General features: G+C 46.8%; 1 protein-coding gene across 2 annotated transcripts in view; it reads right to left on the bottom strand.

The window, feature by feature from the left end:
* Positions 1–15306, bottom strand: part of LOC137518158 (macrophage mannose receptor 1-like) — a 493922-nt gene that overhangs the window by 111820 nt on the left and 366796 nt on the right. For both annotated transcript variants that reach the window (XM_068235572.1, XM_068235573.1), the window contains exon 23: positions 509–611. In XM_068235572.1, the coding sequence (XP_068091673.1) occupies positions 509–611 (103 nt within the window). The remainder of the gene's footprint in view (positions 1–508; positions 612–15306) is intronic.

Below are 15306 nucleotides of genomic sequence, written 5' to 3'. Positions count from 1 at the left end.
GTTAAGGCAGATGAGTAAATTAATTACTTGCTTCACACATGCTACCACAGCAACACTTGCATTACCTATGTACCACGGGTCACGCCAACTGTGCAACTGTCAGGCACTTGTAGTGGAAACTGCGTGTCAACATGATCAGTAGTTCAATAGTACTGGTGGCTGAAGCTGTTGTGCGCTGCCTGTGCACAACAATATTACCGGCAGTTCCTGCATCAGGCCCTACTGGTCTTAACTCATGATTTATCGCTCCTTATCTGAATTAGTTCATGATTTATCTCTCCTTATCTATCTCATGAATTATATCTCTCCTTAAATCGAGGTGGAAAATAAGTAAGGGGAGATAAATTATGAGATATGTTTTGTGAACCAATCCCAAAGTTCCTTGTACAGTATATTTAATGCAACAATCAGAACAATATATAATTAAAATCATAGTGCTCATTTACATATTTTCAAAGACATACACAATAAGTAGAAATATTCCAACTTTAATTTATACCACACTTACCCGTATGTTTCTGGCATATGTATCCATTAGGTTGGTCACATGAAGTGTCCCTCCATTTCCCAACTGTCGTGATGTCACGGGTATTTATAGCAACACACCTCTCCTACACAGAAACATAAGCACTTGTTACATCCCATTGGAATAAGGAATTAGTATTTAGTATTAGAGATGGACCGAACTGTTTGCCTAGGAAATAATTCACAGTGAAGAACGGGTGTTCGTGCCCGCCCCGTCAGGCGAATACATGGCGTGCTCGACCTGTCCCCTATACATCATCATGGAGCCAAACTTTGACCCCCACCCCAAAGTCAGCAGGCAAATGGCAGCCAATCAGCTAGCACTCCCTCCCGGATTACACCCCAGCACGGAAGCCATTTTACAGTTTGCCTGTAGCTGTGCTGTGAGTAGAGATGGCTCGACAGACAGTTTCCAGTGAATTTCTGCTGTTCGCTTTCTCGGTGAACTGCAAACATATAGCGTGTTCGACCCGCCCCCTATACATCACCATGGAGCCAAACTTTGACCCCTTACCTCACAGTCCCATTGCAGCCAATCAGCTAGCACCCCCTCCTGGACCCCCACCCCCCTATTAAAAAGCAGTTGTGGTGGCCATACTGGATTCATTCTCTGCTGGTTGCTGACTGTTAGTGAGAGCAGGGTAAGACTTGTTGTAGATAGGTAGAGAAAGCATTAGCTAGGTCTGTGCTCTTTTTCCTCACTTGTTGTGAAAGCACCACAAATAGCCCCATTGAGGGCCAGTGCATCGGTCTCCTGCGGTTTCCTTTGTGTGTGATATGCCACAGGCCACTGACGTCCAGAGCTGTGTGCACACTACTGCAGTTGCTACGTTAAGTTGCAGGCACAGTAGCACTCTAGTGCATTATTATTTCACTGTATTCTGATAGTACTATTGCATTTTTCTGTGTGTGACACTCCACAGCCCACTGACACCCAGAGCTGTGCACACTACTGGTATTGTTGCTACATTAAGTTGCAGCCACAGTACCACTCCAGTGCATTATTTGTTGGAATGTATGTGTGATTTCTGCCCTTTTGGGATTATAACTTGACGTTGCGTCAACTTCATAATTTTTGCTGGGACTTTTGGATTGGATCCCTCTCCGGCATGCCACAGTGCAGGTGTTAGACCCCTTGAAACAACTTTTCTGTCACTTTTGTGGCCAGTAACAGTCTTTGTAGGTTTTAAAGTTGGCCTGCACATTGAAGTTTATGGAGATTCGCATGTTCGCGAACATTTGCGGAAGTTTTGGGTTCGCTCTTCACGGACGGAAAATTTAATGTTCGCAACATCTCTAGCTGTAAGTGAGAATATTCAAAAAATGTGATCAAAAAACGGGATCCCAGTAAAGAACCAAAAAAATATATATACACATGTAAACTTCAAATATCAAAAAATATACATAAACGCTGCAATGTGTATATTTGCACTAGCAATGTTCTGCTTAGATCAAGCTGATCGATATGCCTAGTGTATGTACACAAAATTGTGGATGTAACAATAGTGATCCTCCGCATACTCCAATGGAGGTAAAGGGATCTTCAATTATTCCACAGTCAGATGACACTGGTATTACCAGTCAGCCCAATGTCTAGTAATGGTTTTGGATGGAGGATCTTAGGTTGTATACATTACCCTCCAGCTGTCCGTGTATTGAGCAATCCGGGCACACAGCGGGTCTCTGCACTGCCTCAATCCGCCCACTCTGGCCAGATAGGTGGAGACGGAGAGAATGTGCGCGGGTGAGTGTAGCAAGTTCGGATCCACTTGGACAAATTTGCGTATGTCCGGTACGTTTGGTGGGAGCGCTCCACAGCGGTGGATTGATTGCCAGTGACGTCACTGTTACGTGCAGGCGATGGGACGCTGACGTTTCAAGGGGTACGCCCTTCTTCTTCAGAGCTACCAATCAGCCTTCCTCCACCACTTATGAACGCTTCCCCTCCTTTCAGATCCGCCCTTTCACCATGGAGACCAAACAACGCTGCGTGACCGGCTTCTCCTTGCGCTTTCTGCATGATCACGCATACTTTATATCCCGCTCTTGCGGAGAAAGTTCATTCCATATTTGTAAGCATTACATATAGATCCTTACTAATTTCAAAACTTGTGAGCGTCCCATCGCCTGCACGTAACAGTGACGTCACTGGCAATCAATCCACCGCTGTGGAGCGCTCCCACCAAACGTACCGGACATACGCAAATTTGTCCAAGTGGATCCGAACTTGCTACACTCACCCGCGCACATCCTCTCCGTCTCCACCTATCTGGCCAGAGTGGGCGGATTGAGGCAGTGCAGAGACCCGCTGTGTGCCCGGATTGCTCAATACACGGACAGCTGGAGGGTAATGTATACAACCTAAGATCCTCCATCCAAAACCATTACTAGACATTGGGCTGACTGATAATACCAGTGTCATCTGACTGTGGAATAATTGAAGATCCCTTTACCTCCATTGGAGTATGCGGAGGATCACTATTGTTACATCCACAATTTTGTGTACATACGCTAGGCATATCGATCAGCTTGATCTAAGCAGAACATTGCTAGTGCAAATATACACATTGCAGCGTTTATGTATATTTTTTGATATTTGAAGTTTACATGTGTATATATATTTTTTTGGTTCTTTACTGGGATCCCGTTTTTTGATCACATTTTTTGAGTATCTCACTGCAGTGAGGCTGAGTGAGTGTTGCATGCTTGAGTGGATGTGATTTAAAGGGGAAGGTGCTCTATTGGGCCTAGAATCAGAAAGTATTTATCTGTTACATTCACCAATAAAAGAGTTATTCACTTTTTAGCGCTGTGGACAATTTATACATATTGTTTTTATTGAGGTGTTTGAGGATTACCTAGTCCACGATAGCTGCTGTTCATCCATTAGGCGCGGATCGCTACATACATTTTTAAGTGAGAATATTGAGAGAGCTTTCTGCGGATAGGGAAATCGTAGTTAGGCCTCTGTTCTGTGTCCCCACTGACTTTCTTGCTGTTAATACAGCATCCTGAGCACCCAAAGTGTCCTTCTCAGGGTTGGTACTGGTTCAAAACTTTTGTTAGTACAGCGTCCTGAGCACCCAAAGAGCTTTTCTCAGGGCTGGTACTGGTACATTGGTTTTCGTACCATTGTGCTATCGCAGTTCTGTGTGTCTCACTGTCCACAGTGCACTGATACAGGTGTGCACACTGCTGCTATTGGTACAGGAGCTTGCACAATACACCCCATCAAAAATGCTATTGTTATTCTCTTTTGATATTGTTATATCGCAGTTCTCTGTGATTAGTAAGTGTCCAGTGCAGTGACTTTAGCTGCACGGCACAGATGTGCACACTGCTAGTATTGGTACAGTACCTTGCCCAATACACCCCATCATCATAAGTGCAATTGTTGTTCTCTTTTGATATTGTTTGTTTGTTTTTTTGTTTTGTTTTGCAATACTTTGTTAGCTTGGATTCTCTTTGGGGCCCTTTTAACACGGGAGGCTGAATTGCATGTTGGTTTGCAGCTCAGTCCCAGCTGCCAGCCACAAGTGCCTTTTGGCTGCAACTCATTGTAGCCAAATAGCAGCATTTGTAGCCCCACTCATGTGGGGGTAAGCCTGCCGTGGTAAGAGAACCAGCAATTTGGACCTAGAATTTGCTACGAGTTCCAGGGCCATATCTCAAGCAAAGCACTTGAGTGCTTGTACCCCTAGCAGTACTTTAGGGGGGTGACGGCAGCTGCCAATATTCTAACTATAAAAATAAGTGGCGTCCGGGGCATGGGGGAGCAGGTGGCCATAGGTGTGTGTTGGGGGGGGAGTTTGCGGTGGTTGAGCGGTGGTGCTGGAGTCTATTTGTGTCTCTAGTGCTTGGCTTCAGCCACCATTTTCCTGTAGCCCTGCTCTGCTCGGCATAACGCGGCAAGCTGGACCTGCTGCAATGAAGATTGAGGAGCAATGCTGGAGGCCGAGAGGGGAGTCTTCTGCAAGGTGAGTACATTACTTCTACTTTCAGGTGCCACTGCCACCACTAACACCAGGGATATTAGGGGGGGTTAACTTAGGGGGTGGGGTGAGGGGGGGCAAGAAATCATGGGAAATTCTGCCTCATGTATTTTATGGGGGAAATGCTGCCTCATATGTTTTTTGTGTAAATTGGAGGGGGGGGGGGGGGGGTGATGCCAATTGTGTGCATTGTGTGAGGGACTGTTGTGCTATGATATCTATTGACTTTCCTTATGCCTATTGTGCCAATGTTAAATGAGAGCCTGAACCATGTGGGGCTCATGTGTCTGCTTCTAACAATAGCAAAATGCCTGCTGCTGGGCTAGTAGTAAGTGTAGCTGAGGTAACAATCAATAGACTATCACAGGTTAGCTGTGGAAGGAGTTGGCTAGGATATAGATAGTAGAGATGTGTTCTCCGCTGCCTTCATTGAGGGTTAAAGACATGCTTCCTCTGAATTCCTAAGCAAGGAGGGAAACGTGTGCGAGTTTGAGCTGAAGGAAAAGTCTCTTCCTCTGCGGGACAGTTGTCTGAGCAAGACTTTACAGCAATTATTTAAAGATAAGCAGTGGTGCTCATCCGGATTCTGGATATCCAGGTAACCCGGATATCCGAACTTTTTTCAGCTATCCGATTTGGATTCGGATTCCGGATTTTTTTCCAAATCCGAATTGCACTATGCGGATACAGTGGGTTGCAAAAGTATTCGGCCCCCTTGAAGTTTTCCACATTTTGTCATATTACTGCCACAAACATGAATCAATTTTATTGGAATTCCACATGAAAGACCAATACAAAGTGGTGTACACATGAGAAGTGGAACGAAAATCATACATGATTCCAAACATTTTTTACAAATAAATAAATGCAAAGTGGTGTGTGCATAATTATTCGGCCCCCTTTGATCCGAGTGCAGTCAGTTGCCTATAGACATTGCCTGATGACTAAATAGAGTGCACCTGTGTGTAATCTAATGTCAGTACAAATACAGCTGCTCTGTGACGGCCTCAGAGGTTGTCTAAGAGAATATTGGGAGCAACAACACCGTGAAGTCCAAAGAACACACAAGACAGGTCCAAGACAGGTCAGGGATCAAGTTATTGAGAAATTTAAAGCAGGCTTAGGCTACTAAAAGATTTCCAGAGCCTTGAACATCCCAAGGAGCACTGGTCAAGTGATCATTCAGAAATGGAAGGAGTATGGCACAACTGTAAACCTACCAAGACAAGGCCATCCACCTAAACTCACAGGCCGAACAAGGAGAGCGCTGATCAGAAATGCAGTCAAGAGGCCCATGGTGACTCTGGACGAGCTGCAGAGATCTACAGCTCAGGTGGGAGACTCTGTCCATAGGACAACTACTAGTCATGCACTGTACAAAGTTGGCCTTTATGGAAGAGTGGCAAGAAGAAAGGCATTGTTAACAGAAATCATAAGAAGTCCCGTTTGCAGTTTGCCACAAGCCATGTGGGGGACACAGCAACCATGTGGAAGAAGGTGCTCTGGTCAGATGAGACCAAAATGGAACTTTTTGGCCAAAATGCAAAACGCTATGTGTGGCAGAAAACTAACACTGCACATCACTCTGAACACACCATCCCCACTGTCAAATATGGTGGTGGCAGCATCATGCTCGGGGGGGGGGCGCATCTCTTCAGCAGAGACAGGGAAGCTGGTCAGAGTTGATGGGAAGATGGTTGGAGCCAAATACAGGGCAAACTTGGAAGAAAACCTCTTGGAGACTGCAAAAGACTTGAGACTGGGGCGGAGGTTCACCTTCCAGCAGGACAATGACCCTAAACATAAAGCCAGGGCAACAATGGAATGGTTTAAAACAAAACATATCTATGTGTTAGAATGGCCCAGTCAGTATGTTCCAGAAAGTCCAGATCTAAATCCAATCGAGAATCTGTGGCAAGATCTGAAAACTGCTGTTCACAAACGCTGTCCATCTAATCTGACTGAGCTGGAGCTGTTTTGCAAAGAAGAATGGGCGAGGATTTCAGTCTCTAGATGTGCAAAGCTGGTAGAGACATACCCTAAAAGACTGGAAGCTGTAATTGCAGCAAAAGGTGGTTCTACAAAGTATCGAATCAGGGGGCCGAATAATTACGCACACCCCACTTTGCAGTTATTGATTTTCGATCCTCTTCTCACATGTACACCACTTTGTATTGGTCTTTCACATGGAATTCCAATAAAATTGATGCATGTTTGTGGCAGTAATGTGACAAAATGTGGAAAACTTCAAGGGGGCCGAATACTTTTGCAACCCACTGTATTTGGTCGCATACCCAGATATCCGCAAAAATCCGACTATTGAGATACTGTAACTAAGGAGATGACATCATTGAGCCAATCAGAGGGCTCCCAGCAGAAGCCCTAGCAACCAATCACAGAAGGGAACCCTGGCCAGCCCCATCTGACCTCATTGAGCTAATCAGAGGGCTCCCAGCCTAAGCCCTAGCACCCAATCACAGAAAAGAACCCTGGCCAGGCCCCCCTGTATAATAAGGAGGGCTGCCATGATGAAAAATATCGTCCTTGCTTGTCATTGCTCACTGAGAGACATGCTCCAGTGCTGTTGGCCTAGCAAGTGCTGTATACAGTGATAAACCTAAAGCTGTTCAGTGCTTAACCCCTTCACTATCACTACACTATTGCTGTATTGTTAATTAGGTAGCTAGCTTGATTTTATTCAGTGACAGTCAGAGTGTGTGCTGCAGGGCTGCTGCAGGCAGCTGCTATGTGTCTCTGTGTGTGCTGTGCACAGACCAGGTCAGCTGCTGCCTGCTGGCCTGCTATTAGCCTTAGCTACAGTATAGGTTAGGTTAGGGAATAGGATTACTGTGTTATTGTGTAGTTAGTACTGTAGTACTGCAGTCAGTGCTAGTTAGTTGTTAGAGTAGTAGTACTACTGTGTTAGCTTACTACAGAACTGCTGTGCTGCTGAGCAGTGCCAGTGTGACAGTTAGTGTGCACTAGTGCCAAGTGCAAAGTGCCACGTGCTGAGTGCCACGTGCAAAGTGCAAAGTGCCACGTGCAAAGTGCCACGTGCCAAGTGCAAAGTGCCATGTGCAAAGTGCCATGTGCAAAGTGCCACGTGCCACTGCCAAGTGCCACGTCCGGCATGCTCCTGGCAGACGTTACACCTACTGCTGCTGACTTTGCTGCTCCCACCGCCAGGGTGCCACAGGCCACTGCTGCTATGCTGATACCACCTATATTAAACCCAAAACACAATTGCTGTGTAATTTTTTGGAGGTGTCTGAGCTGAAAACTGCCATGTCCCAGTTTCGCGGTTGGACTTTGGACACAATGTTGGCTGCACGACCGCTGTCTGGAACCTAGTCCTGATGTTAATTCACAGCCATTTTTTTTGGGGGGGGGGGATTTTAAGTCCCCACATCATCAATTAGTGTTTCCCTTTCAAAAAAAACATGATGCTACATGCCTCATTTACCCTAAAAAAACGTTTTAAAAGCAATTTCAAGGTCACTTCTGGTTTTTCTATCCAGAAGATATCCGAATCCGGGCGGATATCTCAGATACTGGGTCCGGATATCCAATTCTATTCGGATATCTGAACGTTTGGATTCAGATATCCGATCCGGATATCTGGATCAATTCGGATTTTGAAAAGGGGTATCCAAGCACCCCTGAAAATAAGTCACTCATTAGTGTTTATTTATTGTTGTAAATATTCCATGTGTATGTTTTCCTATTAGTGTTTGCAATTGTGCAGTTCTGCTATTGTTTTTCTTTTGCATTATCTTAAAGTGGACCTGAACTCTTGCACAGGACAGAAGGAAAATGTATAGAAATGCACCTTGAATGTATTTAGAGAGCTTAGCCTATGGCAGATAAGCAGATAAGCCCAATTGAAAGTACGAGCTGTAAACAATATGTCTGCTTCCATGAATCAGGAAGTAGAAACAGTGGAGATTTAATTTAGGATTTGTATCAGCTGTAACAAAGAATGTATTTTTGTTTAAAGGTTATTATGCTGTTGTGTAGCTTTTAGAGCAGAGAGGTGTTCTGAGTAGTGTTGGGCGAACAGTGTTCGCGTCTGTTCGGGTTCGCCCGGATTTCGGGCTGTTCGAGTTCGATTCGGGCTTCGCCGGACACCTCGTGGTGTTCGGCCATGTGTTCGACCATGCGGTCGAACGTATGTTCGGCCTGACAGCGCATGGCCGAACGTTCCCCGAACGTTCGGCTCGCGCTGTGAGTGGCCGAGCGGGTCACGTGGTTCGGGCATGAACACGCGGCTCGCGCTGCGATTGGCCGAGTGGGTCACGTGGTTCGGGTAAATAAATACCCGAACCGCGTCATTTCTCCGCCACTTGCGTTTGGGTTTAGCTTTGGGTAGGCAGGCAGGTTAGACTCTCTCTCACCAGCTAGGCTAGCCAGGGCCCCCCAGCCTCCTATACTATATTTGCCACTGCACTGTAGTGCCAGTCAGCGTGCGTTTACTGCTGGGATCAGTAGTACTTCCGTCCATCACCAGTATATAGCATAGTATATAGCATTGTCTTCTATTGCCACTGTACTGCTGGGATCAGTAGGACTTCCGTCCATCACCAGTGTATAACATAGTATATAGCATTGTCTTCTATTGCCACTGTATTGCTGGGATCAGTAGTACTTCCGTCCATCACCAGTGTATAACATAGTATATAGCATTGTCTTTTATTGCCACTGTACTGCTGGGATCAGTAGTACTTCCGTCCATCACCAGTGTATAACATAGTATATAGCACTGTCTTCTATTGCCACTCTACTGCCACTGCCAGTCAGTTTGTACTGCTGGGATCAGTAGTACTTCCGTCCATCACCAGTGTATAACATAGTATATAGCACTGTCTTCTATTGCCACTGTATTGCTGGGATCAGTAGTACTTCCGTCCATCACCAGTGTATAACATAGTATATAGCATTGTCTTCTATTGCCACTGTACTGCTGGGATCAGTAGTACTTCCGTCCATCACCAGTGTATAACATAGTATATAGCATTGTCTTCTATTGCCACTGTACTGCTGGGATCAGTAGTACTTCCGTCCATCACCAGTGTATAACATAGTATATAGCATTGTCTTCTATTGCCATTGTACTGCCGGTCAGTGTGTACTGCTGGGATCAGTAGTACTTCCGTCCGTCACCAGTTTATAACATACTATATAGCATTGTCTATTCCCACTGTACTGCCAGTCAGTGTGCGTGTACTGCTGGGATCAGTACAACCATAATGAAGAAATCCAGTGAAAGAGGGAGGGGCAAGGGAAGAGGTGTTTCCCCTGACGGTTCACGTAGAGGCAGCAGTGGAGCACCTAAGAAAACCCACTCAATACCACCCATGTGTGCCAGACAAACAACCCTCACTAATCCACAAGAGCAGGACCGGATAATGAATTGGATGACCTCTCAAGCGTCCAGTAGCGGGTTAAGCAGCAGCAGCACCAGCACATCCTTGTCATGCACGAGGTCCTCTGCCAGTTACAAGGAGCCAGTGGGCACAACGGTGACACAACCAGCAGCTACACCATGCACACAATGGCCGAATAACCAGTCCGAACAATTATTTCCGGACACAATGGCCTCTTCGGAGGAGCTATTCCCACTCCTACATCCACAAACAATGGAACAGCCAGAAATGTTGTGCCCGGATTCACAACCATTGTGCGAGGAAACTGCACCACTCACTGAAATGCAAGGCGAGGACGAAGATACCCAAATCCCTGAGCAATGTGCGCAGGAATTGGAATTGCAGGAGGTCCAACATCTTGAAGACATGGGAGTGAGGTGCGCAGAGGGTGTTCTGGGGAGCTCTAGTCCACTGCACACAGACACAGTCACAGATGAGGAGATGGAAGAGGAGGTTTTGGACGATGTGGACACAGACCCGGATTATCGAGTAGAACCTCGCCGTCGGGATAGCAGCAGTACAGATGAGTCTGCTGCAGAACCCACTGCTGCAAGAGTTCACCGTGTGCCACAAAGTAGGCGGGGGCGGGGTATTTCGGACACATCAGGCATGGCCGTAGAAGTGAGACGCCAAAGAGGCACGAAACAAACTCGCCAGCAAAGCAGGAGCTCAAAAGTATGGGCTTTCTTCGAAGACTGCAGGGAGGATGTTACCATGGTGATTTGCAAGGTGTGCAGGACCCGACTGAGCAGGGGGAAAAATATCAACAACCTCTCCACCACCAGCATGCGCCGCCACATGGTAGCCAAACATAGCACTCTGTGGTCAAACGCGCAAGGCCAGGGTAGCGGCTCGCTTCCAGCCCCCAGCAACACTGCCTCCGTTGTCACCAGACCCTCCTCAAAAGTCGTAGTAGACGACGATGTCAGTTTACGCAACAGTCCTCTTGACGTTTCCCAGTCTTCAACGACCACGACATCAACAACCAACTGTCCTTCAGTGTGCGATCCTACGGTTCAGTTGTCTGTCCTGGAGATGTTTGAGCGCAAGAGAAAATTGCCAGCAAATGACCCCCGGGCTGTGGCACTAACAGCCAGCATAGCCAAGTTTGTGGCCTGCGAAATGCTGCCATATCGCGTGGTGGAGACAAACAGCTTCAAGCGCATGATGGCGCTGGCCATCCCACGTTACGTGGTTCCCAGCCGATACTATTTTGCGCGGTCTGCAGTGCCAGCGTTACATGAGCACGTGGCTAGCAAAATAACCAGAAGCTTGAAAAATGCCGTTGCCTGCAAGGTTCACCTCACCACAGACACCTGGACGAGTGCCTTTGGCCAGGGTCGATACATCTCCCTGACGGCGCACTGGGTGTACCTTGTGGAGCCTGGCAGCGACTCCTCACCGGCTATGGCACGGGTGTTGCCCACGCCGCAACAGGGGCGCCTCTGGCCATTTTGTCACTCCAGGCAAGGAAACCTGTGGCGCCCCCCCCCCCCCCCCCCCCCCCCCTCCATGAAAATATTCGCAATGCGGCAATATTCGAAATACTATCAGCCGCCGATCTACTGCCTCTATACCGCTGTGTCCAATTGTAAAAATGTACTTCTTGATTGTACTTTTGGTACATTTTTGCCATGGATTGATTGAAATTCTGATCGATGTGGTGGTTGATAATCGCCATATTTGATTATTTTGAAAGAATCTGTCTGTAAAAATGAATGCATGTATTGACAGCTATAGGCTAGGGTTACTAATAATAAGATTGGGTGATTCAATTGTAAGGGTAAGATTGGGTGGAAAAGTAGAGGGTAACAAGGAACATTTATAATTACTTTTCTCCTGGCAGACTCAGTGCTGACTTGCTCAGTAGGCAGTAGCAGTGTTAGGGAGTCTTGCCCAAGGTCTCCTACTGAATAGGTACTGAGTAGGAAGAAGTAGAGATTTGAACCCAGGTTGCCTGTGCCAGAGGCAGAGCCCTTAACAATTACACTATCCAGAGAGAGGCAGAGGAAACACACCACAGCCAAGAGCAAAGAGGACTATGTGGAAAAATGGAGGCGTGAAATAAAACAGTCACAAAAGCTAACCATATACCAGTCTCTACAAAGAGAATATAAAATGGCCCCATACCTGGAAAAGCTCCAAAACTCTCAAGAGAGGAAAATCCTGAGTGTCTACAGATTGAGTGCTCACAACCTCGAAATAGAGTCTGGGAGACACAGACAGACGTACAAACCCAGGGAGGAGAGACTGTGCCAACACTGTGAGCAGAAGACCCTTGAGGATGAAAGCCACTTCCTGCTGCACTGCCCCAAATATACTGCAACCAGGGACACTTACTTTAAGAAATTGTTGGAACTATTCCCAGACTTTCTCACATTAGAAGATGAGAGAAAAACATATATCCTACTGGGAGAAGAGGAATCCACAATGACAATCGCTGCACACTATGTCACACAGCATGCCACAGACTGAGAGGAGCATAACGGAACTGTAAACCTAAAAATTGTCCACAGACTGCTTAGCCATTGTCCCCCTACCCCACCCCCTCCCATGTCCCACTTTTCTCCTTGCTTTGGCAATACCTGTAATTAATCTTGGTGATACCAATAAAGCGATCTTTGATTTGATTTGAGAGGAGGAAAAGACAGCCAGCACTAGGGGAGAGGGAAGGTGAATGAGGGAGAGAGGAGGAGTGGAGAGAGACTGAGAATAGCCTGACATGGAGCAGAGAACTTATCTGTATTGCAGCCACATAACACAGAGGCGCCTTGCCTGTAATGTGACTCCTGTCCTGCCTGTCTCTCACACAAGTCAGAAAGCAGCCCTCCTGGAGTCTAGGGACTGTCGAAAACTTTTCAACCTGTGTAATACCTTATCTAGCTGACCACATGCAGTCTTTACAATGATGAGAAAGCAGACAGAGTTTTTTTCTAAGGACACTGTAGGAGGCAAGCCTCTCTTATGCATCATGCTGTGTACATTTACCGGCTTGCCATCAAATTGTACATTTATTTCCCTCAACCAGCCTAGTGCTTCACATTGCCTTATATATTGTGCACATGATTTTAGGTGCTGTGGTGGTGGGCTGAACAGGGAGTAAGCACATAATTGTAGGTGCTGGGGGGAAGTGATGTTCTGGGAGGGAGTGAACACATGATTGAGGCCTGGAACTCACGACAAAACGCTATGGCTAATCGCAATAGCTAACGTTTTGTATGAGCGGTTTGTAAGCGATTTCATGAGCGTTTTCGGTAGCGATTTTAAAAAGTGTAATTAATATGCCAGCGGTTGTGTAGCGATTAACTTCAAAATGCTAGCAAAATCGCTCTGTGCAGGATTTGATGAGCGATTATGCCAGCGTTTATATACTTTACATTGCAAAAACGCTAACCGCTAAAAAATGCATGTCCTGAGTTTTGCGATTTAGTAATCGCAGTCGCTCCAATGGAATTTGGCCCTACCACTAACATTAGATGAGCATTTAGGGAAATCGCTAGCGGTTTGAATTGCTCCCTAAACGCTCCGAAAATCGCTCTAGTGTATTCCAGCCCTCAGGGTGCTAAGGACCAGGAAAATTAATTAGGGCCCATTTCCACCAGCAACCACAAACCCACTGCATTGCGATTGCACAAGCTGCCTTTTCCACTTGCCACATTCGCGCCATATTAGCGTCGGGAATGGAGCACAATGAGGTTTGCGCAAGCCGGCAATCTGCGTTCTGGGAAAAAATGCCACGCACTACTGGGAAAAGAGCACACCGCAATAGACATGTAAAGTGTAATGTAAATCAGCAAAATGGCTGTAATTCACTATTTGAAGCAGATTGCAAGTGGGAAAGGATATGATTTCCATAAAACTATAAATATCGTTTTGAAATGTAAGTCATAAAACGATAAATATCGTTTTGAAATGTGTTGAATATGGGTTTTGCTGTGTGTGTGTGTGTGTGTGTGTGCGTGCGTGCGTGCGTGCGTGCGTGCGTGCGTAGGGAGCTTATAATTGAGGACGCTGATAGGCTGGGGAGTGAGTAAGCAAATAACTGGTGGTGCAGAGAGAGCAAGGGCAAACTGTATGCTACCAGGTGTAAAGTGAATGCTGGAGGGTGGTTAAAGCTAAGTGAAGGAGCTGGGCGGAGGGGATTTGTGACTAGGCTGTGTGTTTATGCAGGGAGATGGGGCAGCAGCCGCAGCAGGCACAGCATGTGAGCAGATGGGAGATAGCACACTGACTCCGTAGATCATAGCCGTTTGGAGGATGTTATAGTGTGTAGTACCTGGCAGCCTTCTATCCGTAGTCCATGCTGGCTAGAGAATGCAGCATTTAAAACTCCTGGCTAATCCTCTCTCAGCTCTGACAGGGACAGCGCTGCTAGTTACAAGCAGCTAATTACAAGCTGATCCTCTCTTGTCTCCACTCTCCAGTGTTGTTCAGGGGGGCGGGGGCTGGGCGAATGAGTCACTGGCTGCTAGCACTAGCAGGCTTCTGGGAAGAAGCCTGGAAGTGTAACTGAAAAAAAACCTCTTCTTCTGCAAATGCAGGAAAAAAAGTGTCCTTGTGCTACTCACATCTGCCTGGCTCGTCTTCGCCCTCCCCCTCCCAGCACCCCGGCAATCGCATGCCCTGCAAGGCCATAAAAACGGCCCTGATAAGGAGAGGAGGACAGGACAGGAGTCACTCAGACACACTCAAGATCCCTCTAGAGATAACACTAACATTAGGGAATGCCATACAGAGTGTTGTAGACAAAAAGTTTGTAGATTCCTTATTTGAGGCTGAGCAGCAGAGGCTTTCATTAGAACTTTTTATCCCCGTTCCCTACGTTTTCAGTCTCTAAGGACAGGAAAAATAAACTTTTTTTCCCTCAAAGCGCCTGCCATAAATCTGGCGCTCTAGGCAATTAGCTGGTCAGCTGGTCTCTAGAAGCGCCTCTGCGCCGCAAACTGCTGGACCGGCGTCCCTCAGAGATAACAGCAGCACCTACCTCGACTCTGACTCCTTCTCCTCCAACGCCTCTCAAAGCGGTACCTCATCCGGCATCGGTAACCCAGCAATAGGGTCGTCGTGGAAGCAGTGCAGCACAGCTGTTGCCATGCGGCAGCAAGCCTTAATGAAGCTGATCTGCCTTGGAGATAAGCAGCACACAGGTGAAGAAATTTGGAAGGGAATCAAGGAACAGACCGATTTGTGGCTGGCACCGCTGGACCTGAAACCAGGCATGGTTGTGTGTGACAATGGGAGCAATCTCATTCGCGCTTTAAAGTTGGCTAAGCTGAGACACATCCCTTGCCTGGCACATGTTATGAACCTAGTTGTTCAGCGGTTCCTGAGGACATACCCAGGCGTGGCAGATCTTCTGCTGAAGG

Source organism: Hyperolius riggenbachi, chromosome 5 (genome assembly GCF_040937935.1).
Source record: "Hyperolius riggenbachi isolate aHypRig1 chromosome 5, aHypRig1.pri, whole genome shotgun sequence".
Classification (NCBI taxonomy): domain Eukaryota; kingdom Metazoa; phylum Chordata; class Amphibia; order Anura; family Hyperoliidae; genus Hyperolius; species Hyperolius riggenbachi.
The sequence above is the reverse complement of the archived record's forward strand: the minus strand, read 5'-3'. Positions and strand labels throughout refer to the sequence as shown.